Source organism: Sebastes umbrosus, chromosome 23 (genome assembly GCF_015220745.1).
Source record: "Sebastes umbrosus isolate fSebUmb1 chromosome 23, fSebUmb1.pri, whole genome shotgun sequence".
Classification (NCBI taxonomy): Eukaryota; Metazoa; Chordata; class Actinopteri; order Perciformes; family Sebastidae; genus Sebastes; species Sebastes umbrosus.
In genome coordinates this window covers 11,479,245-11,505,784 of record NC_051291.1, presented here as the reverse complement: position 1 = coordinate 11,505,784, position 26,540 = coordinate 11,479,245, and the positions used below count along the sequence as shown (strand labels likewise).

General features: G+C 40.7%; 1 protein-coding gene across 1 annotated transcript in view; it reads right to left on the bottom strand.

The window, feature by feature from the left end:
• Positions 1 to 5,239: 5,239 nt before the first annotated feature.
• pawr (PRKC, apoptosis, WT1, regulator) overlaps positions 5,240 to 26,540 on the bottom strand; it is a 68,039-nt gene continuing 46,738 nt past the window's right edge. The window contains exons 3-6 of the mRNA XM_037760002.1: positions 18,914 to 18,948; positions 14,094 to 14,220; positions 11,391 to 11,495; positions 5,240 to 6,240 (exon numbers count right to left, since the gene is read on the bottom strand). Coding sequence (XP_037615930.1) covers positions 6,154 to 6,240; positions 11,391 to 11,495; positions 14,094 to 14,220; positions 18,914 to 18,948 — 354 coding nt within the window. The 3' untranslated portion in view covers positions 5,240 to 6,153. The remainder of the gene's footprint in view (positions 6,241 to 11,390; positions 11,496 to 14,093; positions 14,221 to 18,913; positions 18,949 to 26,540) is intronic.

Sequence of the window (26,540 nt, the reverse complement as noted above, 5' to 3'; positions counted from 1 at the left end):
GGTAACTTTAGGTCACATTTTTGGCAAAGTTCAAATAAAGTATGGCATACAAGTACGTATATTATTCCCTTAGATTGGTATTCTTTCTGCCCATTCTAGGACACAAAAACTTAAACCCAAAATAATTAAATTCATGACTAAAAAAAATCGCTTAGCTCTTTTGAGGATGAGTAATACCAGGGTTATTTATAACAATATCAAAACAGATACTTTTTTATCTTTAAAAGTACTTAAGAGGTACAGTGTCTAGTGGTGTGGTTGCAGATTTACGGCTTGGTCCAGAGATTAGCCAAAGTTAGCTCAAATGCTGTGGGCAGAGCTTATATTACAAAAAATATATGTATATCTCCTGAACGTTTTGTGCTATTGGGACCACATTTGGTGGAAATGTGTAGATATAATGTCTGAGTAACCACGACAAATTTGTTGCAATTTGGCCGATAGGTGGCACTGTAGCAGCATAGGAAGGAATCTGTCTATTTATGCATGAATGCCCTTTGCATATCTCGCGATCCGTTCATCCGATCAACTTCAAACTTGAGGTAGGTACAAGCAGCCATACCGCAGTTCTTGACAACGCTGCAAGCAGAACTTCTGGAGGCCAAGCAATTGGGTACAGCACTAGTTCAATACAAAGCAAATATTACCTCAAAATAAAGGCAAACCAACATGTTAGTATAACACTATTCTACACCCCCGGGGGTTCTGCATGAAAAGGGAGACATTCAGGTGAAGTTAGAGGATAAAATGTTTGTCTTTTGTAAACTCCAAATGCAGTTAAAAGTCAAGGCGCCCTGCATACTCTGTCAGCTGGAGGTGCTTTGTGTTTGTTTTCCAGCCTGCGGAGCGTCCTCATGAATATTGAAGTCCAAATCAAAGTGTGTTTCTGACTAATGTTTTTTTTGCCGTGGCAGATTAGGTTTCTGAGTGTGAGAAAACAAATTGTTTATTCTACTCCACAACTACAGTTATAGGAGACAGACAAATGGAAACACCAGCCAGCAGGCCTACGGACAGAGCAGAATATGGCTTTTGTAGTGCCATCTCAAATAGATCTCTCTCTTTTTTTAGGATAATGGGTTATGATGAGGGGCAGACAGAAGAGAGTGATTTAGGTGACAGCTGTGGTGATAAAAATGAGCCAGATGGGAATTGTTCGGATGCGTTTTACAGCGGCTGATAATGTAATAGCTGCCGGATAAAGTAATAATAACTTGTCAAAAATGTGTTAAAATGTCTTCTAAATGGGTTGAAATGGAATACAGCCTTTTAATCTATTAATTCCTGACTAATAATATAGCATTATCAGTATAAGATTTAAATTTCCATCATATTTTAATGGTTTATTTTGCCACATTTTGACAAGCTGTTTCATTATCCAGCTGACTCTTGGTGCTCAGACCCGCTACATCTCCTGTAGTGACTCCTTGATAGCACAATCCCATTTGTCATCCTCTACTTCAATATTTCCTCTGATGAGTTAAATTATGCCATTTGGTAAATGTCATGCATTTGGACCGCCATTAGTTGATGATGTGTTGGTATCCCATTGACTTTTCCAGGGCATTTCAACAAAGGGCAGCTCCACATGTGGTCCAGGTGTTGAGGGGGAGGGGCATGCGAGGCGTGTGAAGTCTTGTTATTGCAGTTACAGCTCCAACACGGTCGCCGTTTGTCTTCAAAAAGCACTTTCATGGCACGAAATCTCCCTAACATGAAAGACAGTGTGAGACTGTGCCTTCTTGCTGGAAGTAGAGTGTGACATTAGGCTGGGATAGAAGGTCTGAACGCTATAATTTCCCATCACCGAGGACACTTCAATTTGAATACCGGCTTTAAAGTGTCACCCCAGATATCACTTAGCTTTGAGATAATGAGGTATAAAAGGTGCATGGGTAGGCACAAGTCATTTTCAGGCTGCTGGTGGAGAAAATGTCTCTGCTGTGATAAAGTAGACCAGAAGGAATAGGCAGAGGAAATTGCACAAATATGTTCAGTATCTTACCACCCATCCGTTCTCACTCTCTCTGGCATCCTGACCCCTGCCATCCTCGGCGTGGATGAGTGCTTCCCTGCACCAGGGACCCTGGAGATTGAGGAGATTGGCCGGAGAAGCAAGAGCATGAAACCAACTGATAATGAAATATGGGCTGGATTTCTTCAAGAACAAGATAAGGCCTGCCTCTCATCTCTGTCCCGACTATCAGCCTCTCAGGATCTAATGCACTTTGTGGAGGAAGACGTGTCTATTCACAGCCGTACATACAAACAAACCGGACTGGACACACGATCGTCATTACAAAGTATAGCAAGAACAGTTAATAAATGAGTGACATAAAATAAAAGACCATCCAACCCGTGTGCCTCACTTTAAAAAAGTTGCTCTGCAGTCCTTAAAGGACAAAAAACTTCCATAAAAATATTATATATTGGGGCGCCCCGGTAGCTCACCTGGTATCAAGGCTGAGTCCTTGCTGCAGGTGCACAGGTTCGAATCTGACATGCGGCCCTTTGCTGCATGTAATCCCCTCTCTCTCCACCTTTAATAGCTATCAATGTCACTATAAATGAAGGCAAAATACAAAATAATTATATATATTAACAGCAGCAAAAACAACATGGAAAAATTAGGAAATAAATAAATTAATAAAATAAAAATGAATTATATATATATAGGTCATAAAGTGATATTAATATTACATATTAATATCATTTTCCACTTTCACTGAGTTAAATCCTTTAACCAACCAACGGAACTATTCATTTTCAGAAATTTAACCCTTAAAATGCCATTTTTTTGTGAAAAAACCCCAAAACAAACAGAACTCAAAACCACAAAAATGTAATTATTTTCTGTATATTAAATGCTACAGGTATTTGTTTACAGTCTGGGATCTGTCAATGATTAGCAACAACATTGATTTTGATGCATTTTGATTTTATTTTGCTATAAAAATACTTTATATTAATATTATGTTCCAATTTCACCAAGTTAAATGATTTTAACCAACATCAGTCCTGATCATAACCACAAATTATTCATTAATTTTCAGAATTTTAACTCATTAAATGCCAGTTTTTGACATGATGCCACAGTTGTTTTTTATTATTATTATTTATTATTATTATTATTATTATTATTATTTAACAGCTGTGACAAACTACCTGCAATGAGTTCTTCTTCGCTGCTCTAAAACAGTAGTTGCCAGCAGCAGCCATGATACATCCAGGGCGACAGCACAGTGATTGGATCCATTTCCAATACTGGTATCGGATCAACTCTACCCACTATACAAGATGACAGCATGGACTACCACTTCTTTCAAAAGGTCGTAGACATGATGACATTTTCTTGCAAACCTTCGAGATCCACTGTTGACAAAGACTTCTGCTGACAAACTACATTCACCTGCAGTGAAACCTATAATTCAAAGAGTGATCTGATGCCGTCTGAACTCAAGTAGAGGTCCGATGTTGCCGGTAAGAGCAAACTAGGAGTCTATTGTGACAAAATCGAGGTAGATATGAATTGTTTTTGCCCTTTTGTGACTATTCAAAATGACAGAACCTGCAACTTTTCATAAAAATGCTAATAGGGATTATAGAGAAAGCCTGCAGCACTTTCCATCAACTGAAAGAGGCCATTATCTGGAGATTTAGTTGACATTAGTCATGATATGCCTGCCTGTCACTAGGTGAGGGAATTAATGCGTTTCAAAGCTGTATAGTGGATGGGAGTTTCTCATCCCAGGATGGTGGCCTTAATTCAGTCAGGTTGCTGATTGGCATGTTGAATCATGAGTGTGTGTGTGTGTGTGTTGAGAGCTCAGCGGAGGAACTGAACCCCCCGCCACCGTCACATTGCATTACCGACTCAGTGGCATGGTATCATCACATCAAATTAGTCTTAATGAACACAAGCGAGCCGACTGAGGAGAGAGATAATCAAACTTTTATTAAATGACTTAATCTTCTGTACATGCATAATGTCATGGAAAGAGAGACGGGTGTGTGGTGTCTGTCTGTCTGCGAGGAGGATGATCTTTCTTTACCCCCAACAATACGTGACTGTACGTGGAAGCAGAGCTATCTATTGACCGACTAAAACCTACAGATTATTCGCCACGGTGCAGGAGCTCGCTGAGCGGCGGCGGCGGCGGCTCCCCGGTGGGATAAAAATCATCTAAATACAGAAAGTAAAATGCCACTACCAGCCAAGCCTGTTCCCTTGAGTAAACAAAAAGAGATGCATTTCAAATAGTATGTTCCTTCAGTTCATTTGGTTATCATACAAATAAAAAATGCACTGTAGCTCACTCCACACATCTTAGATGCCATAAAAAGAGCAGCTAAACCTCTATCAAATATTGCAAAGACATAATAACTTGTAAACGAATTACAGAGTTTTTTAAAAAAGGATCCACATATATATACTAGGCAAGGGTTTCACCCTAAGGACAAGTGTAATACTCTGATGTTAACATTGAAATGCGTAAAGCATATAATTCATATCTTGCTTTAGTTAGCTTTATCATTTAAATTGGAAATATTTAAAATACTCTTGATTCAGGTTTGTAGATGCCCAGTTGGGATTCAAATATCAACCTTGTCTCCTACAAAATTATGTTCCCATACTTCTATACTGCATTCTCAATTATGTTTCGAGGGAAGCGTATTTTCTACCGGATTACGGTCGCACTTTTAAACACGTGATTAATGTTGTAAATTGACAAAACAAATAAACAATACACGAGACTCAAGACGATTTTGGGCCGATTTCCCCCCCTCCTGACAATCGTCAGCAAAGCCCCGATTTTTTTATGGTTTTAAAGATTATCTTCCCAGATATTCCTGTGGTGTGAGGTTTGTTAAAAGTGTTTACTGTTACGTAGTCATTTTAAGCGGCTGTGGCTCAGAAGGGAAGAGCAGGTTGTCCACCAATCGGAAGGTTGGTGGTTCGATCCCCAGCTGCTCCGGGGCACATGTCGATGTGTCCTTGAGCAAGACACTTAACCCCAAAATTGCTCCCGAAGGCATAGCCATCAGTGTGTGAATGAGTATTTAGATTAGATCCTGATGGGCAGAGTTGGCACCTTAGTAGCCTCTGCCATCAGTGTGTGAATGTGTGAATACTGACATGTAGTGTGAAGCGCTTTGAGTGGTCGGAAGACTAGAAAAGCGCGATATAAATGCAAGTCCATTTACCATTATTAAGCTACGGACATAAATTAAAATGTTAGTTTCACACGGGACACGAACAGCAGTCTCCTGGGTGAAAGCCCGGTGTTTTTCTGACCATGTTTATGACCTCCTCCATACGCGGACTATCATTAGAAACATATTTTTGATCCGTCAAAAACAAACGTAATCCACGAAAAATACGCTTCCCTCAAACAATGCAGTTTAGTTGTATGGGAGCGTAATTTTGAGAAGATAGGATGACATACATTATTGCATACAAATAAGTAAATCTGGCACTAATGTTCATTAATAAAGCACCAGGCTTTAACAATTTCTTTTTTTAAAGAATTGACAAAGAAAACCTCCCATGTATTGCAAGGCACTATGCCCACTTTGGCTGATGGTACTGTAGCAGAAATAATTATGTTGAATTTGGTCCAAGAGTTCCTCGACAGAAGCTCCAAGTTCACTGATGAAACAGACACAATTCAAACATCGCAAAACACTGGAGATGTTTTTATAATTTTACCTGGGAAGTTTTGTTTTTTAACCTTTAAACAAGTTTTAAAAGACTTTGTGTGCGCTCGTTTGTGCAGCACGTACATTCATTTTTACTTTTTTTGCTTTTTAAGACCTCATCAAAAATCCCCAAAAATGAACAATCTAAATGGCCTATGTACAATAAATTTACATTAAATATGTATACGATGACAGACCAATTCCCATGAGACTGTCAGGACAGGAGGATGTTTCGCAACAAATGGGATAAATCCTCCTCGGGGTGGGGGGGACGCTGTGACGACTTTACAGTTTCACCGCTAACACACAGAGAGACAGAATCAAAAGAGATTAAAGGCTGCTGGACTTGACCCAGGACAGGAGGAGGTCAGGAGAGGGGAGAGAACAGAGACGCTCCATTCATCGAGGAGGAGGAGGAGGAGGAGGAGGCTGCTGAGTTGTTTGTGTCGGGTCCTACCTCGTCAGCTGACCCACCACTTTCAGCAGAGTCTTGTTCTCCTGTTTGAGCTGCTCGTTCTCATCCTCAATGTCGTCCAGGTCCTGGGGTGAGACAGAGAGCCCCGGGGTTAGCACTTTCTGGACACATTTAGACACATGAATATTCACAACCCTGCTGCTGCTACACCTCTTGAGGGCCAAGTCAGGGTTGGAGTCTGAGAGTTAAAGCCAGCGTTAACTTGCTGCCAGGTTTCCCCCTCCAGCCTTGATAGCAACAAATTAGACATTAACGGCTCCAATTAGTTGCAAATGAGAAAGGCTCTCAGTTGCCACAGCGCCGTCTCATCAAAGTGACACTCCTCATTTTGGTTTTCTTCCATCACCGGTCACGATCCTCGCATGGCTGCTGAGATTGAGCTCGACTGCGCTAAGAGGGATTTGGAAAGTCAAACTAATGATGTCACGAGTTTCTACGCAGCATGTTGTCTCCGCTGCAGAGGAAGAGTGATATAAAGACTAGTTGAAGACCAAACAACGTTTTAAAAAACGTTTAAAGCAACTATTAGGCTTGCCGCGGTAGTCGGTGTTATTGGCTAGATCAGGGGTCAACAACCTTTGCTATCAAAAGAGCCATTTTCGGCAAAAACAAAAAACAAAAAATCTGTCTGAAGCCACAAAACATTTGAGCATTGTGATGAAGGTAACACAGCTTATAGTCTAAGTATATAGTATATAAGTCTAATGCAGTGAGGGCCAAAGTGCAAATGTACTACAGAGTATTAGGGCAACACTGAAGGAAAAAACATCTGAGATTTCCAGAATAAAGTCAGAATATTACGAGAAAAAAAGTCATAACTTTACGAGAAAAACGGCGTAATATTACGAGAATAAAGTCATAACTTTACGAGAAAAAAAATCATAATATTACAAGAAAAAAGTCATAGGTTTACGAGAAAAAAAGTCGTAAAATTACGAGAATAAAGTCATAACTTTAAGAGAAAAAAGAAAATAGCACGTAAAATTACTACTTTATAGTATTCTGACTTTATTCTCGTAATATTATGACTTTAGTCTCAAAATCTCAGTTTTATTTTTTCCCCTCAATGTGGACCTAATACTCCGTCGTACCGTCGTACCACAGACCTACAACAATGATAAATAAAAATGAAAATGAAAACAAAAAACAGTTATTCTTTTCCATTTTTAAAGATCCACAGGGAGCCACTGGAGAGGAGCTAAAGAGCCACATGAGGCTCCGAAGCCGCAGGTTGCTGATCCCTGGGCTAGATTGATTACATATCTTGCCCACCGTTGTTTTTGCTTTTATAGAAATAAAACACATTGTCATGATGTGTCAGAGTCGCCTGCATTGTATGTTAATTACATATACTTACGTACTGTTGTTTAAGTCATCATCATTATGATGTGTCTGATAGCAAAGTGATAAATGATGTTGTGTTGGTAGTGGTGGGTGGGACAGACATGGCTATTATGTAAAAGATAGACATGTGATAGATAACGGAAACTCTTGCTGGATATGTTACACTTATATTATGTCATATGAATGATAATGGGATGGTTTACTCAATAAGATGTTATCAGGATATGAGAGGGATGGTCAGACTTATTTAGATGTGAATGGTAGCATTATAATGGGATGTTTTATATATATACATATATATACACACAAGTGGCTAAACCCCCTTTAAAAAAAAGTTATTGCAAGTTCAACCCTTTGAAAGTGCTATATCTAAAAGTTGCTCCATGATCTCATCAGCTTCAATCACACAGACGTATGTGCTTACAGGGATGTGAACTCTCTACAAGACACGATTTCTCTCTTCAAAGCGTATCAAAGGGGGATATATAAGTCCACAAGTTGAGCTTCATCTTTTTCTTTCTCTCCCAAATAAACTTCTACAGTGACCGAGGGTTCAATCTTCCTCTGCACAGACTGGATCAGTTGTTATCTCCCGCTTTCCCATCAGGCTTTGCGGTAGCCTCTCTAAGGGGACATTTCTGATGGCTATCACCACGGTGACCGTCCTTACATAAAGGTCTTCTCTTATGACCGGCTTCCTGTCCATGTGATGCTATCAGCGCGATGCCTCCTGCAATATTACACTCTGAGGGGCACAAAGTCACAAAGAATGGATTGGTGCCATGAATTGCGCATCACTTGCAACCGAATACGTTTATTGTCTACGTTTATTGTCTACGTTTATGAACCAAAAAATATTTCCTAAATATGTTTCATATCAGCCTTGTAACACACTTGCTGAAATGCACAATGCTACATGGTTAATGTGGGGAAACGATTGGTTAGGTTTAGGTAACAAAACTACTTAGTTAAGGCTAGAAAGAAAATCATGGTTTGTGTTAAAATAATACAACAACAACGTAACGCGACAACGTAACGCAACAACGTAACGCAACAACGTAACGCAACAACGTAACGCGACAACGTAACAAGACAACGTAACCGACAACGTAACCGACAACGTAACCGTCAACGTAACGCGACAACGAAACACGACAGCGTAACAACGTAACGCGACAACGTAACGCGACAACGTAACGCGACAACGCAACGCGACAACGCAACGCAACAACGCAACGCAACAACGTAACATAACAACCATAACTACCGTAAATAAATAAACTGTCCATAACAGACTCTTTACTTTACTTTCAACGTTTACTTTTGGTTTCACACGGGACACGAACAAGCGATCTCCTAAGTTAAAGTCCTGTGTTTGTACGACCCATCCACCACTCCTCACTCCCGCCCTTAGTGGACTTTCTCGCTTTTATGCTTGTTATTATCCCACATAACTTTCAATAACAGTCGCTCGAAATACTACGGCAGTTGCTCTGCGCGTCGCTCGTCGTATTACCTCACTTGTTCCGACCGAATGCCGAACGACCACATTTAACGTATGCGTGGTTTGCAGAAACATACAGTGGCAAAATTTTTTCCCGCTTACTGGGCTGGCTTCACAAAAGGTATTGCGGTAATGATATTTCAGCGCAAAAAACGCCCCATAAACTTTTGCGTCTGATTGCAATTATCCATGTGGCAAAGTATAAATGCTGCCTTTGCACCAAGAACACAGTAGGCAGAATGGCAGAGACAAAGAAGAAAAAATGAAATGCAAGCTACAGGTCGTGACCGCCAAGGTTCAGAGGCATTCCTCAACGTTCAATTTAAATGTGAAAGAGAGACTACCGTATTTGGGATTTAATATGTCATGATCGCTGGAAAGCCTGGGCGAGACACCTCTTTATAAATGCACTTCGTTTACCACCAACTCTCTGAAGATGCTAATAATTTCACTGTAACTGCGTGTGGCTCTCAGCGCTGGCTCATTCGCATACAAAGGGGCCAATTTTGCTCCAAATGTATGCATATCACGTCATTTAAATACGTGCACAAATAGCACAGGGGCATTGCATATCTACTTGGCAGCACATTTCACCCTTTTGCTGGTGCTTTGAGAATTACACGGTTTCCTTTTGTCTTATTTGTGCAGGTTAAGCGGCTGCGAAAAGTAGCGCAATCCTTTTGTGAATTCGCCCCCTAAAGCGTCAAGATAATAATCAAGCAACATTCATTCGACGCGAAAAATGTACACATCTCTGATTGCTTTATTTGTCGGCAGAGCTTGATCTCTTGTTTTGGATTTGATTGGCTCCGCAGGGGAGAGCTACAGTCTCTTTTCTCTGAACATTTGAAACATGAAAGTCTTTGAGATCTCTCCCCTCCCGCTACGTTTCCCTTCAGAGATGCCAAAAACACAGAGATGTATTTTACCGCTGGCCTCTTTGACCCAGACACACAGGCAAAGGCTGCGAGGTGAGGAGGGATTGTTGACAGTCTGGGGTTGGAGGGAGATGAGGGTTCAGAGGGTTCGAGGAGGTTTCACTCCGACGGTTGAATATAAAGAGACATCAGCTTACATGAATATCCCTCGACCTTTCAACCCTGACCGCAGCGTGAAGAGGTAACAGGACCCCGACCCGGGAGGCAGAAACAAACACACATGACCTCCGATAGTGGGTTCACATCAGTGTGAAACGCTCCCAGTGTGAAGGCTACAAAATCTCTCAAAAGCACTTCTGACAATAATCAGAAAGTAAGGCAGCTTATCATCACTGTCTGAGCATTTTCATCGTAACTGATTTTCCTGAGGGAGGACTCGGAGTTCTCTTCTCCAGAGAGACTTTTAAGAAGTCTCACCAGGGTTACATTTTCACATTTAGCTGGACTATGACTATGAATATTTCTTAGGGTGAACCCGATACATGAACTCAATTTTGGATACAAATGACGGCTGGCAGGCAGCTGTGGAATAAAGCCATTCTCCTGACTGTAATCTGCACCAGAGGCAGATTGACAATACAGCGCTGATTGGCTGAAACTGAAGAGGTAGTAATTTAGTGATCATTATTTTGGCTTGTGGCTCTACTTTACTGAATTTGAAATAACACAGTATGTGTGAGGTTAAAATTCACTTTTGACAGTTTTAATTGGAGCGTTTTTTTAAACTCCACTGTTACCTTGGTACTGAGTCTACCATAAAACATACTGCCTGGGAGCAAATCAAAAGAAAGTAGAAAGAAAAATGGGTGTTTAAAAGTTGAAGACTGTGGTGGCGTGTGGTGTTTTTCAGCTGCCACAGCACAATTTCGAACTTATTGATTGCTTTTCTTCAACAAAAAGATCTGTCCAAACCCTCTGGGATGAGGACTGCAACAGTGTTTGTCCAATAAGACTGAAAATACCCTCAAATTTAAGCTGACAAAAAGAAAAAAATCTTTCACAATTTGCTTTAGACATACAATCAAGTCTGAAATCCTTATCCACAAGACAGCAAATTTGTTTTTGGTGGATAAATCAATAAGACATTAATGTCACCTGCAACACTGGGAAGCTAAAACTTTTGACGCTCAAATGTCATCAAACCACTGGTGAGTTTTAAAAAATGCAAATAGCGCATACAATGCCTCTGAGTAAAATATTTGCTGTCATCTTTTAAGTGTTTAAATCCAAAAATAATGTTTTGTTGTTATCCAAATCCTAATGGACTGCAAGAACGTCATGTGGAAAAACACACAGCTATTACACAAAACTCCACTAAAATGCCAGATGATGATTTAACAACCCACACGAGCCGCCCACGCACAAAATCACAAAGCAACGCTCAAAATATCAGACATCAGAGTAGAAAAATCACGTAGGCTGGACTCACTCTGTTCAGCAAGTCAATTTCCTCCCTTAGCTTGACGATGAGGTCGTCTTTGTCCTCGTGGTCCCTCAGCAACCTGTCGTTTACCTGACGCTCTCTGGCCAGCTCCTGAAAAAACACACAAATTAGCAACACGATTACATCAATTAGAAATCTTTTCACCAGATAACAACAGGGCATGACATTTGTATTTACGTTCATACACATTGCTGTGGCACTAAAAACTGTAATTACTTCAGATTTGATAATAAATAGTAATTTACAGACCCAAAAACACATGCACTGAAGCATCTCGGAAAAACTAAAAATGAACTTTTAAAAGGAACTTGTGGGTCGGAGTTTGGATATCTCGGGTCTCCGTAGTAATGTGGGTATTGATTGTACCAGACTGTTGGGTTGAAGAGGAAGTGGAGCATGAAGGCAAAGCTCTCGATTTACCTGTTGATCTTTGTTCCAACTGTCACCCCGGCAATTATACGGTGTAAGCGCACCGCCTAAATGTTTTTACGCCCCCCCTTAGCTGTATGAATGTAAAAACAATGTAGAGAGCATCTGGACAAGCCGACGACAGCACGGGGGAGAGAAGGTGAGAATGGGGGTGCTGTAATTTATCTATACAATGTTCACTTCCTGCAAAAACAGTACATAATATCGCTGATGTCTACCAGTCATTAACCTGTTTGAGACTATTCTGGCTAATCTGTTGCCATGTTAAGCTTGCATTTAGGGCTGTGTATTGGCAAGAATCTGGCGATACGATACGTATCATGATAACGATTCAATATATTGTGATACTGTAAGCAAGGCGATATTTAAAAAAAAAAAACATAATATCGCGATACTAGTGTTTTTATATTTTCTTACACCCCTGGTTTGCATCATGCTACTTTATCGAAAGCTCATTTTAATTCCGTAAGCATCTGGTTTTTGACAGGCGTTAAGATTTTTGTGGCATGACAGTTTATTCTTCAAAACAAGCCATCTGTAATAATCAAAAGAACAGATTGTCAGTGAACAATGCATTAATAGTTCCTTTTTTTATAGTGCTTTTCTATCAAATTGTACTTGTTTAAAAGCCAGCGTGTTCCTGTCCTCCCTCCTCCTCCAACAACTACAGTGAAATAAATGGATATTGTTCCTCGCTGAGAGAGAGACTTTCTACTCAGAGGTTTTAACATGCACACATGTTGAAACTGCTCTTTGTGCTTCTGATGGAAATGAAGCTCACACCAGGATTTCTACTTTCCAGATAAGCATGAAATTGTTTCCATAGAAACCAGGTACAGTAGAGGGTACAAAGCATTAATGTTGCCGACACAAACCGATGAAACTCTATTCACCCAGGGTTTTAAAAGCTACTATAGATAACTGCGGCTTTGAAGGCTTTGAAGGCTTTGAACGAACAGCTCTTCTACTCCTTTCACATAAATATAGTAATACAGGCCATGTCTCCGTTATATCCATCCTCCCAACGTGGGTTGAGGTAAGATAATACTGGGCTTTGGAGAACAGGTATTTCTATTCGAAGATCAAACTATACATCTCTGTACTTGTGAGGCTTTTAAGTAATGTCTGAGGATCTAAAGTCTCTTGCAGAGACAATGTGCACAAAAATAAGTGTGTGAAATGGGATTTTCAAAGTGTTTCTAGTCATTTAACCGTGAGAAATACCTCACACTGAAGTCACTGAGGTCAAAGCGGTGCTTACTTTAAAAAGCTTTTTTCCGAAACCCACCCGATTGACATTTGATTCCGAGTTGAGTTTCTACAGTGGCAGCATGGAGGGGTTGAGCGTCTGATAGGAACGGTGTAGGAGGAAGAGACATATCTGCACTGTAAAAGGTCATCGCTTCAACAACACTGAGGAGGATTTCTGCCAGTGCTGAGCCGCGATTTCCAGCCATAAAATCAGAACACGGGCGACCGCTCAAACGCCTAAAAGTGGGAATTCATCCTTAACAAAGTGCAGCTGATAGTCGGCCAAAAGAGTTGTGGACGGACCTTTCCAAAACTCACTGAAAAGTTGATTTGGTTATGATAGCATATGCCAATCATAAAGCCAAAGCGTCCCCCTATGATTTTACATTGCTATGGTGGTTGGTGGTGGATTTAGTTTTGGTTACACACAACGAAGCAGCGGAGGATAAAGCCAATGAAGCTTCCTCAGATTTGCTCTCACTCGCTGATATTTCTTCAGTATTCATGTCCTATTTCGAGGATGCGACCAACACCTTGATGGTCAAACAGTGGGCACACTGGAAGATGAGTTAACGCAACAATATAGTGCATTAGAAGAAGAAATCGTGTATGTTTTGAGTCATGGACATAATTCCTTCATTTGTTTACAAGTCTTTTGAATATTTGCAGGACAGTGTTGTAGAAAATGCAGTGACTTGCACAGCTCCATAAATTAATAGTGTATCGGCTTTTAATCGTGGATTATGATTATTATTATTAACAAATTAGCACACGCTTCTTAACCTTTTTTCTGAACATAAATGACATTTATTATGAAATGAAACACTGTGAGAAAGAGTATTGATTTTCTCATCCAACTCTTGGCAAGAAAATAAATACTCTTAAGTGTATTTCCCAAAATGTCAAAGTATTCCTTTAAAACTGGCTTGTGTTTCTATGGAGTATTAGTTGGTATTACTAGCGACTGTAACTGAGCAGTAATACGAATGACAGGGTGGGAAGACGTACCTTCTCCAGCTCTTCCATCCTTTTCTCCAAACCCCCTGTTGCTGCAGCTCCTCCATCTCTGCCGTGACGGTTGTGTCGTTGTCTGCTGTTCCCACCCACCTCTTCCTCAGATCCCGGCCCTGCAGAGCTGTTACAAACACACACACAAATACATCACTACAATACCAAAGACAACTCAAATCCTTTTTCTTTTTACTTCAAATTCTTCTTCAAAGAAAGATGGAAAAACAGCAAATTTACTATTCAAAGTGTTCAATATTATATTCACACCGAGGCTGTTTGAAGGTATGAATCATAGCCACATTATCATCAAAAGAACAGGTGGGAATGTCTTCTACATGTTTGCCCTTTCAATTAGGTGTGCATTATTAACAACCCTCTGCCTTTTATTCCATTAAAGGAGAAAAGGCCGTGAAGGGTTTTGCAACTTTGGTGCAAAAAGGATTCTGATTAAGAAACAATTTACATATTATAACTTCAAATAGGCTCAAGAATAGCGGCGGCTGCAACTTGTGCGTCACTGTTCTTAAGCTGCTGTAAGAAAAAAAAAAAAAGGTTTCTGTATGCAGCTCGAGAAGAACATTACCCTTATCTCCTCTTCACCTTCTCGCTACTTAGAGACAGTTTCTGGGACAGCTGGGGTAGAATATTCATGTGCGGTTTATTTTCTTACTGACCTTATTTCAATAATTATTGACGTGGAAACTCGGAATGAGTTTCTGGCTCTGCACCCCCCCGCCCATCCGACTACAATGACACCAGCTCCCCGATAGGAACAGATATTATACCAGGTTTATAAAATCTCACTGGGAATCAAATTATTCTGTGTACGTCTGTAGGCTTCACTGGATTGTCTGAAGGGGGGCTGTCTGCATATTTCTACGGCTGAAACAGACAGGAAAGCTGCTGGCAAGACAAAGGACAAATATAACTCCTTTGTACCATCTGCACTCTTTTCAGGATCTGCCAAATATGATGTTCCCATTATCAGACTACTTCACAAAGTTTTCCTTGGCAGCTTTTACTGGATATATGGCCATGTAGAGACAGACAGGAAACATGGGGTGAAAGAGAGGCGTATGACATGCAACAGGAGTCCCAGCCAGAATTGAGTCTACCAGGATGTTCTGATGGTGGACATTCAATTGTGAAACCATTAATAGGTTAAATAACCAGACAGGATATATATTTTTTTGGGTAATTTTGTAAATTTAATACCTGTGAAGTCAAGGTACTTTATCACATTGAGGTAAAAATCCGGTAAATTCCACCTTTTCAGATACCTTGACACCCCATGTTAGCACTTACTGATGTCTCTTGTTGTTTCTTAAAGGCCCCTTTAACTTCTTACTATGATTGATGGGATCCTTAATGAACACACTATTTTCTGCCAAAGTTAGAACGGTTTTGTTCATTTTCATTGAGAGATTTCTGTTGTTTGTCAATCAAATCACAGTGCTGATGAGGCAGATTAGCTGAGTTTTTGACTGTTAAAAACTCTGTCTCTTGCTTATTTAATCATGAAAATATTTACTGTTATAGAGAAATACTTAAGAGTTTAAGCCAAGTTTTCAGGGGCTTTAAAGGGTAACTTCAGTATTTTTCAACCTGGACCCTGTTTTCCCATGTTTTTGTGTCAAAGTGACTAATGGAGACTACAATTTTTGAAACTGGTCCAGTATTGAGGGAGAACACTGTAACCAGCAGCAGCAAAACGAGCTGCGAGGGCAAGTGAGCAGCGTCAATGTGACATTACGTCCACTAAAAGTGCTTGTTTTTGCCAGTGACAGGCGCAGATTTCGTACCTTTCGCTTGATCCGGTCTGTTTGGGATTGTGTCCAAGTCCCGCTCAAGGAGAAGTCTCGTTGTGAAATCTGAATATCCGTATACTCTGGCTCAAATAAACCAAAGTCAAAAACCGCATCCACATTGTTTAAATCATCTAAATATTCAGCCATGACATTGAAAATCTATGCTTTCTGTAGTCCAACACAACAAACACTAGTCCACCATTGTCTTCCAGCAACATGTCCCATCACCAGATTTCAGAACAAGACTTCTCCTTGAGCGAGACTCTTTCCATAATGTCAGACACTTATCATAATCAGTTCACAATCCACTTTTAGTGGACGTAAATGAGGGTGCCAGCTTGCCCCATTAACACCATATTGCACCAACAAAACAATTCATGTCCTATGGAGATTTTATTGAACACTTAGGTCTTAAAAGGTAAAGAACATTTCTGGAAATATTTACAAATAAGAAATTGTGTAACATCTATCTCCAGTGCTGCCACAAAACCCCACAATGCCACAGAAATGCTGCACAGCTTCATGATTTATCTAATGTGAAAGTGGTTTTGAACATGAAAATTGGCAAAATGTGGTAAATATGTGAGCAAGGAAAAGGGTAAGCTTATTCTTACAGAGAGCCAAACAATGCAGCGGCCATCACTTTTGATCAAGAGGGAGTCCTTGAAACGCTCTCCTTGGGCGCTCGCCTACGCCAACAAGATAAAGTGCATTTCATTTGTCTCTCTCACTGTAGGCTCTTCAAGGCTACTCTTCCTTTATCGGCACAAACACAAAACACTTGTGCATGCACACATGCGTATACATCAAAAAAACGTGACAACAAATACGTCCCCCTCGCCGTGAGGCCGGAAAAACAGCCAAGTACAACACAATGACGTGCCTTGTGTGTCTACATCCATGCATGTCATCTTGTTTTAAGAGATATCTCCCTGGTCGCACCCACACAAACAACACACACAAGCAGGTGCTCAGCGGGGGTTGAAGCTAAGCCTAAACATCCCTGGCCTCGATACTAAATATCACACCGTGGCCCATTAGCACCCCGCGGCGTGAGGTCTGGGGGAGAGAGAGGCTGAGCCAATCACGCCCTCTCGGGAGCCTCAGCAGGTGGGAAGGAGAAAGCACAGACAGCAGCAGCCACAGGTTTAACAACGGCTCTCACAAATTCAGTTGTCAATGTGTCAAAAACTACTCTGGAAACCACAACACACAGTACTCAACCATCTGATGAACAGCCCGCCTCGCCTTGATACATGCCATTCCCCCAAATAGCTAGAAAACATCGAGACATTCAGTCGTTTTGAGCTGCTAGTTTAAAGTAATCAGCAACATCTCCCCGTCCCTTTGCACGTTTTCAACCAATAGGTCATTTTAGTCCTGAGACTACTTTTCAAGGGATTAAAGGTTCCTTCATCTGTTGAGCGTTTGATGGTTATTTATTTGTCTACTATATTCTTCTACTGCTCGCCCTCTCGGCTCGCTTGTGCTGCCACTGCCTCTGCCACTATTTGAGCTTGTTGTCTCGCCTCCTCACGTGATCTCTCTTTTTCAATCTGTCTTTTTTAAAATGAATCGGGAAGCCAACAGCAGAGCCTAACTTCACTTTTAATGTTATCAAACAAGGAGAAATGTTCTCCCCTCGTCCTTAAAATGGTTCCTAAATTGATATTAGAGTACGTCCTTGTTTTACGAATGAAGCGATTCACAAGATGAAGCAGCGGCATTGTGTGTGTTTCACCAATTAGCAACCGTCACCTCAGCAAACCCTATCCTGATAGTTACTTTACTTTCAGAAAGTACTACCCCCAGACTAGGGCCTTTTTTGGAGGGGTAAAATGTCCCCAGAGCTTAATTTAGACCCTAATCCCTGCGGTTCGAAACGCAATAAGTTCCTCAAAAGGTTCCTAGTTCCGGGGGGAAAGTACCTGCAGTCAAAAAGGAGCTAAAATGACCATACTTTATGGGTGGGGGCTTGCCAGTGTAGCTGCATAATAGCAAGCTTTTTAACATTACAAAAACAAAATGAGTATTTGTGGAAAGCAGGATCAAACTGGGCAGAGGAATGGCTAGGTGAGAACAAGATGAAGTGACTGCGACAGGAGAGGGTTGACAGAAAGAGAGAAAAGGGAGACACGTATCTATAAAATCGCTGCCCGGCCCACCTGGCGGGTTCATCCGCTGCAGCACCGCAGAGCGTCCAAGTGTAGCCAGGCCAGCTGATGAGAGCGGCGGCCATAATTACACGGCCAGATTGAATGTCAGCTGGTGAACTTGGATGTTGAGGTTGGCCGCAACTTCACAATTTGGTTGCAAATGAAGCAAAAAATAAATACACACTGGACGCACACAGAGTTCTCAAAGGATTTCACCCCTTGTCGTGTTGATTGTGTGTTTCAGGCTGCACGTGAGGATTCATCTAATCAATAAGTACAATTTTCTTCCAGAGTTTGGTCCCAATTCAGAGATACACAATGTGAAGAAAAAAAAAAAGCAGATGAAAGAACATTTATTTTCACCACAATTTTGTGCTCTCTGCCGACAGAAAATTATATGAAATAAAAAGAAAAAACATCTGCCCAGAAGATGTCGGTCCAAGCGGTCGGTTTTTAGAGTTTGTTTGAAAAGAAAGAAAAAGTTTGAAAGCCCTTTATCAAATGCAATCTTGCAACGCAATCTCGACTGAAATGAACCGCACATTTTTAGAAAACCTTTCAAAGCAAATGATTTACTTTCAGCCCTGACAGCTACTGTACGGCAGAGAAGTGCCATCGACAGTCGTCTTTCTTGAGCCATGAAAGAATGAAAAAGAGCAGCATTGAAGGAGAAAAACAGCGATGCATCAGGAAAAAGGCCCTCGGACCGTTTCGGAGGGAATCTGCTCTCCTAATTAATGACTCAAGCTGCTGTTTCTCACCCCGACCTCTGTTCCTTCTCTTGACACATTACTAGCGATGCTGAAGCAGATAAACTCCACTCTCAGTGTCAGGATAATAAAACGAGTCTCACCTCTTGTGGCGGCCGCTCCCAGATCTGGGGGTTTCCTGAAACAAAAAAGGAAATGATCGCTTTCAGTCCACAAACAATAACTCAGCAGTCTTAAGCAGGTCTATTCAAGTACTTTTTTTAAAAGGGAAAGATTTAAAAAAAAAAAACAGTGAAGTGCCAAGGGGCCGTACATTTACATTTCTGTGTCTGATGTCTGCAAAGCTAGGAATTTAAATGTGAAAACAACACACCTTTTTAATCTGAGCAGGTTGTTGTTTTAATAAACACAATGTTGCATTAAAATTGGCAAGAATTTAATACTCTTATCAACGTGGGAGTAGGCAAATATGCTGCTTTATGCAAATGTATGCACATATTTATTACTAGAAATCAATTAACAACACAAAACAATGATACATTTTGTCCAGAAACTCTCACAGGTACTGCATTTAGCATAAAACAAATATGCATAAATCATAACATGGCAAACTGAAGCCCAACAGGCAACAACAGCTGTCAGTGTGTCAGTGTGCTGACTTTGACTTGCCCCAAACTGCATGTGATTATCATAAAGTGGGCATATCTGTAAAGGGGAGACTCGTGGGTACCCATAGAACCCATTTTCATTCACATATCTTGAGGTCAGAGGTCAAGGGACCCCTTTGAAAATGGCCATGCCAGTTTTTCCTCACCAAAATGTAACATAAGTTTGGAGCGTTATTTAACCTCCTTCATGACGAGCTAGTGTGGCATGGTTGGTACCAATAATTCTTTAGGTTTAGGTTAACTTTGACAGCCCTAATAAAAACACAATGATTTTGCTTTTAACAGTCCATAACAGTGTCAATAGTATGAGTGGTAATGTTGATTAACGGGAATAAACTCTCCCACTTAGACCTCTTTTTGTCTTTTTTAGGGGGGGGACAGGGGTTCTTCAGCGGGAGATGGCAGGTCAGCAGTTAATTAATTAATAAAACACATTTATACATGTAAAAAACTGCATGTTCTTTTCCCAAAACTGCATGGGATTAGCATAAAGTGGGCATGTCTTCAAAGGGGACCCCTTTGAATATCACTATGACAGTTTTCCCTGGCCAAAATTTAGCCTAATTTTGGAGTGTTATTTAACCTCCTTCCCGATAAGGTAACATGAAATGCTTGGTACCAATGGATTCCTTAAATTTCTAGTTTCATATGATGCCAATATCTTCACTCTAGCTTTAAGACTAAGCCCACTACAACCTCTGAAAGGTGGGTCTCAGAGGGTTAAATATCAAAAGGTCGGATTGAGGTCGTTAAAGGGCTGGATTTGGCCGTCGGGCCGCCAACTGCATAGGCCTGGTCTAAAACTTTAAGATTTCTTTTAGTTCTTTTCAGTCTCTAATTTCTGAACGTAATACTGTAATTTCAGAAAAAGCAGTAGATATGAGAATGAGTTTTCAGGTATCATTTGTTGTGTTCATCTGCCTTGGGTGGTGTTGGAAAAAAAAACACAAAACTCCATCTACAGGATAAGAGAAATGTATCAGTCGCAGCATTTCTAAAAAGCCTTTAGGTTGTGTATGAACGCTGCTGAGCTGATATATAGATGAGCTTTGTTCCATTTAATAGTTCAACAGGAGCCCTATAGCCCCGAGTTGTGGAAGGCAATCTTGTTTTTGCAACACGGGGGTGCATGTTTATCTTCTTTTCCCATTACTGTATGATCTAAAGGTTGTTTAGATCTATACAGCAGTGATGCTCCAATAAAACCGCCGTCGGTAAAACAGTGTTTTACCTGGAAAAATGAGGTGTGTGAGATGAATACGCATCTCCTCCTTCCTAAGGTCTTGTGCAGTGAAGGGTCCCGGGTTTGATTGAGGAGCCTCGGCTCTGCTACGATCTATCAGAGCTCGGCTTTAGCGGGCGAGGGGGAAACGCCGTGCCCGACTCTTAGCATGCTCCAGCCTCTCCGTCTCGGTGACATATCCATCCATTACCCGTGGATGAAACCCCCCGACCCTCATCCCTTCCCTGGCTCAAGCCTGGATAGATTTACTGAGATGGAGGACGGTGAGAGGGCAGCGTGCAGCAGCAGCAGTAGGTCATACACTAAATAATACATCATCTGCACATAAGACCTGGTTCAAGCAACACCTGGATTTAAGAGTGCTTTGATGGAATTTGTTTTAGAAACTGACATTTACTAGGATTTGGTGTAATCCAACAGCTGCCAAAGCTGGACTTGAGAAGGCAGTTCTTTAGCAGTTCAATCTTTTACACAAACTGGCTCATCAGGAATTCAGTCAAATGCAGACAGATGGTGCTACTCTACATTATGTACTTTAAATTCAATCTTGACCTAAGCCCATTAAGTTTATAGAGCAGGATTTTAACCATGGAGTTGGTTTGTTAGAAAAGTAGAACCAGACATGTGCATACGGGGGTTATAGACAGTATCATTTAAGAATTAAATTAAAGATTTGTGTCAATTTAGAGCTGCAAAAGGGCTGTCAATCGATTAAATTGAATCACGATTAATTGCAAATATTTTTTTATCTGTCCAAAATGTACCTTAAAGGGAGATTTGTCAAGTATTTAATACTCTTATCAACATGGGAGTGGACAAATATGCTTGCTCTATGCAAATGTATGTACATATTTATTACTGGAAATCAATTAACAACACAAGAGAGTGACAAATATTGTCCAGAAACCCTCACAGGTACTGCATTTAGCATAAATAAATATGCTCAAATCATAACAAAGCAACAGCTGTCAGTGTGTCAGTGTGCTGACTTGACAATGACTTGCCCCCAAACTGCATGTGATTATCACAAAGTGGGCATGTCTGTAAAGGGGAGACTCGTGGGTACCCATAGAACCCATTTTCATTCACATATCTTGAGGTCAAAGGTCAAGGGACCCTTTTGGGAAACACTGATCGACACTTTCTGACATTTTATAGACCAAACAACTAATCGATAAATCAAGAAAATAATCGACAATGAAAATAATTGTTAGTTGCAGCCGTAGTGCAATCATGAATATGTCATAATCATGAAATATTTCTGTTGATCGACTCTGCCTTTCAGTACTACTACATCCCCGTCCCAGAGTAAATTATTAGATAAGGGTATAGCAAAGACAGAAAAAGAGGAAGAGGCCTCATATAAAACATTTTGAGTTGAGATGTGATGCATATAGCAGTTGTACACCTCTAACAGAGTCTCCAGTCAATAAAAAAAATGCTGTCTATATGTAAATGTGTGTTTACTCTCTTGCCTCTACAGTCTAGTGTAACTTGAATAAACCAACAGGATTCTTTTGAATATACAATTGACCTGGGAAACCCAGTCTGCTGCTCCTGTAGGAAACAATTGTTTCACATTTCCCAAGAAATGTTAATACATCTGTTTTGTAAGATCCAGCAGCAGCGAGTTTCATATTCAACATCCGTTGGCCTGCCGACAAGGTTCAGTGGACTGGATTGATTATTTTTCTGAGGGTGAAAAAGGGTTGAAATATGAGTCAAAACAACAATATGAAGGAAGGTCACGGCGGTCAGCAGACGTTGTGAGGCTGTGCCAATCCTCATTTGCACACAGTCAAAACAAAAGAGCAAGAATGATTCTTATATGATACAGAGTATATACTGCAGAGCTAAAGCAAAAGGGGTTTAATCTCCTGCATCCTAGATTGATCATTTAGAAACTTTTTGGACTGGTATAACTGGCTAAACTGTACCGTATGACACGTTTTAATGATGAGCAGTAGCTTGCAGGCCCATCATTCCTTCTGTTATTCAGGGATAAACTGATCACCCACATCCCTCTGCGGCTGATATGCAGCCGACAATCTGAGAATGAAATCATATTGTGTTTACAGAAAACATCCCAGACTTCATTTGCCACATTACTCCTGCAGCTTTTTTGGCATGTGTTTCACCTCCTCTCTGGGATATGAATCTGCGAGACAAGGTCAGGCGTAAATTCATGTGCGACTTCTTCCCCCTGCAACACAATACAAGCCGGTGCGACTTTATTTATCATGCTTGAGCTGCGCTGACAGCTCCCATAAGCCCGGCCGCAGAGCTACTAAGAATACAGAGACAAATATCAACAATAAAACGAGTACTTTATCACTGAACTCCAGCAGATCGCTACTTGAAGTGCAGTTCCGTGTATGCATATATAAGAAACACTCCATGAATGTGTGATAAAAACACATCAAAATGTCACGCTCGGACATTTACGGCTCGATGTGGTCTATGATTTATGTCTTGACAGCTCATTAAATTCAAATAAATCTCTAAAGGAATGCCATCTTACTCCATGAAAAGGTGATCTTTGGCTTTCCATCTAGCTGCCTAATAGTGCAGCGCTCCAGTACAAAGCTGATAAAGATCACAATTTTACTGGAGGCGTTCAATAAGAGAGAGATGCTCTTCAAATAAGCACGCATGATTGGCATTTAGAAGAAGCAGGCAAGGCCAAATACATAAAACCAGCAGAACTAGGCCACCGTAAAGTCCCTGTCCTGCTTGTGTGAAAACATTTAATTCATTTTCCCATCGCTTATTGCTGCAATTATTTCATTAAGTCATTGTAATTATGGGCTAACATTAGACCTGCTGTGACGTGTTGCTCTATTGTTGGCAGAAATGCTTTGCAGTTTTCTGACACGCCGCTTTAATTTAGATGCTAACCTCACCTAGCTGTCTCAAGTCTTTGACGTCAGCTGAAGAAATAGACGTCAACATGCCAAGCAGGAATATCAATCATAGGCTGAAGATGAAAACAGGACTAACCTGCAAGCTGCACTGTAAACAGCTGCAGAAAGTCATGTTAACCTCCTGCCTTGTTTGTGACCGGTACAGCTATTGTATGTGTATTAGTCAAAGGTATCTTTCCTTATTTCCCTAAGGTTCTTAACCCATTTGTGCCCGCAACGGAAGTTTTTAATTTCCTTTGGTGGAAGTGTTCTCTGAAATATGAATACATCTTCAAAATTGCTTGGTTTGGCTGAAAAGTGAGTTTTCCTTATTAAACCATATCTAGTCTTTGGGCAAATGGAAAAAAAAACAGTAGTCCCATGTGCCGAAAGACTAAATATAATATGATAATAAAATGTCTGTATCTCTAGAAACTACAAGGAGCTATGAACTCATAACAAGTTGAATATCAAAAGATATGCACACATATGAAGTGGAAGACATTTAATAAACGCAATGTTGGCGTTTTTTCCTAATTTTTCAAAACATCCGACCATTAATAATGTTTTTTTCATGTGATCTAAAAATTTTAAAAGCTGTATTGTTAAGGCCTTTGCACACCAAGTCCGCATTTTTCGTCTGAAATTGTCGGACGTTTAAAAATAAATACGCCCTCACGTCGTGTCAATCACGTCACCGACTCTCACCGACTTTTTGCATCCATCAAAAGCCACAAAAGAGGGTTGTTTGACCAGGTCATCATCCAAAATGGCATGATAAACAATCGTCTCCCAGCACAAAACACTTTACAATAAAGAAATAGATAGATTGTGGCAGGTGATTGCAGTACAGCTTGGAATTGGGGATGGTTGCAAAAGATAGGATGTAGGAAATATTAGACAGTAGTGTGATTGTGCTCTATAGGAAGCTAAATGATAGCTTTTTGCAAATGTCATTCATACATTAGCCCCATTGGGACTCGCGCTATCCATTGCGCCCACGTAATTATTTCAGTTTTGTCTTGTAATGTGAATTTTTTGCTACTAATAAAATGCATCGGACTCCGTGTGCAATCTTTCTGTGCATAACATTTTTAGCAGATGACAAATTAAAAATGCAATACCTGTACTAGAAAAACAAAGATATCGGAGTAAAGTTTGATTTGGCTCTGCTGTGGTGCCCCTGGTTTTAGTTTCTCATCAGCTACCTAAAGTATTTTTGCAGGTAGCCGTCCTGTCAAAGATAAATATTGCTGTGGTTCAGCAGGCTTATATAACAGTGATCCTTAAAATCTTGAATCAACAGAAGTGTGAGTGTGATCAAATATTGTTTCAGGCCACAAGATGAAATCCAGTTTTCCAGGATTTAGCAACCGGGGCTGCTGCTCCTGGTTGCAAAAAACGCCATGTGATGGGTAGTGATCATATCCCTGCTGCTCAGACAACATGCTCTGCATCAGCAGCAGTTTTTTGAACTGAAAGGTGCTAATTAAAAATGCAAATTAGGCTTGTTAAAAAGTGCTGGATGGGGATTGTTAGCAGCATGTGAGAGAGAGAGAGAGAGAGGCAGAAAACTGCTCTGTTGTGGACCTGGCGCCACATTAAATGCAGATGATCCCGAGGAATGTTCCATATGGTTCTGACTGCTGGATCACTAGGAACAGGTTTTCTTGTCGGACTTGCATACCAGAGGGAGGTAAGGCCTGATAACCAGGACCACATGCCGGCAGAGGGCCTCTCTCTCTCATATCAGATACATGTGTCCTGTCACACGGAGAAGACATACACACACCATCTCTATAAGCAAATCTAAATGGAACACAGGTCCTCATAAAGAGATGGAGAAAAAAAATGATTTAATTACAGAATTTAAAACATCTGATAAAATATTTCAAGCTCCGTGGAGTTTCCATTATGTCCTCAGCAGCGAACACAGAAGAGTTACAGCTTGTTTTGGTTGGGAGATGCTCCGAGACCCCGCGGAGACTTAACAAAAGTTTAGCTTCTTTTTAAAAGAACTTTTAATCCAGATATCTTGATACCGGCTAAGATCCCGCTGTATATCATAACGGGCCTGACACGGCAATTGCTTGTCTCCCGTTGATAAATGGGGCTCAAGAGGAGCGGCACATTTTTGGGATGCTCCATCTTCACAGATGTCTCAACTGACAGCTCTGTAGTAAATCCACCGACCACACTGGACTCCTCCAGGCTCTTTATTTCTCTCCATGAGCGAGCTGGCACACGACTGATTGTCAGTTTCATGTGAGTGACAGTGGGACATCTAATGGTTAGTTTCTGCATAACCACATCTGGTCTGCCTCATGTTGTGAAAGGTAAGAATAGATCCAGCAGGCATGAATGGACATATTCTGTTTCAAATGATGGGGAATCTCTCCTAAAAGCTGCATCACAATGAATTTTGTTCACGCGTAGACTGCCTTATGTAAATAGTCAAAATCTTTTTTATTTTCTATCTGGGCCACATCTCAGCAGGTGCTGTCACAATCTTCCTGTTAGCGTGACGTCTGTGTACATATTTGAGCCCCCCGAAACAAAATAAGCCCGCTGATGCGTAGCAGCCGATCCATCTGGAACGCAAACTCTGCAGCTACATCCACTGGAGTTGTCACTCAGCGGCAGAGCCATTTGATTTGTAATTTTCTTTCAAATAGCAATTTTCATGTAAATCAGATGATGTTTTACAGAAATACAAAACAGACTGGAGGTTTTTCAGTCGTTGTTACGCAGCTGGATGCTTTTCATATCCTGCTGCATGTGCTCGAGCTCTTATTGAAAATCACTCTGTAAACTGTATTTGAAGTGAAAATTACAAACACCGCTCGACTGAATATGAAGAAGACTCAAATTACAAGCGTGTCAATTCTGATTTGGTTTTCCTTTTGTACTAACTGATTTACGTCCTTTAGTCTAAAGACGCCTCCTGGACTTATTT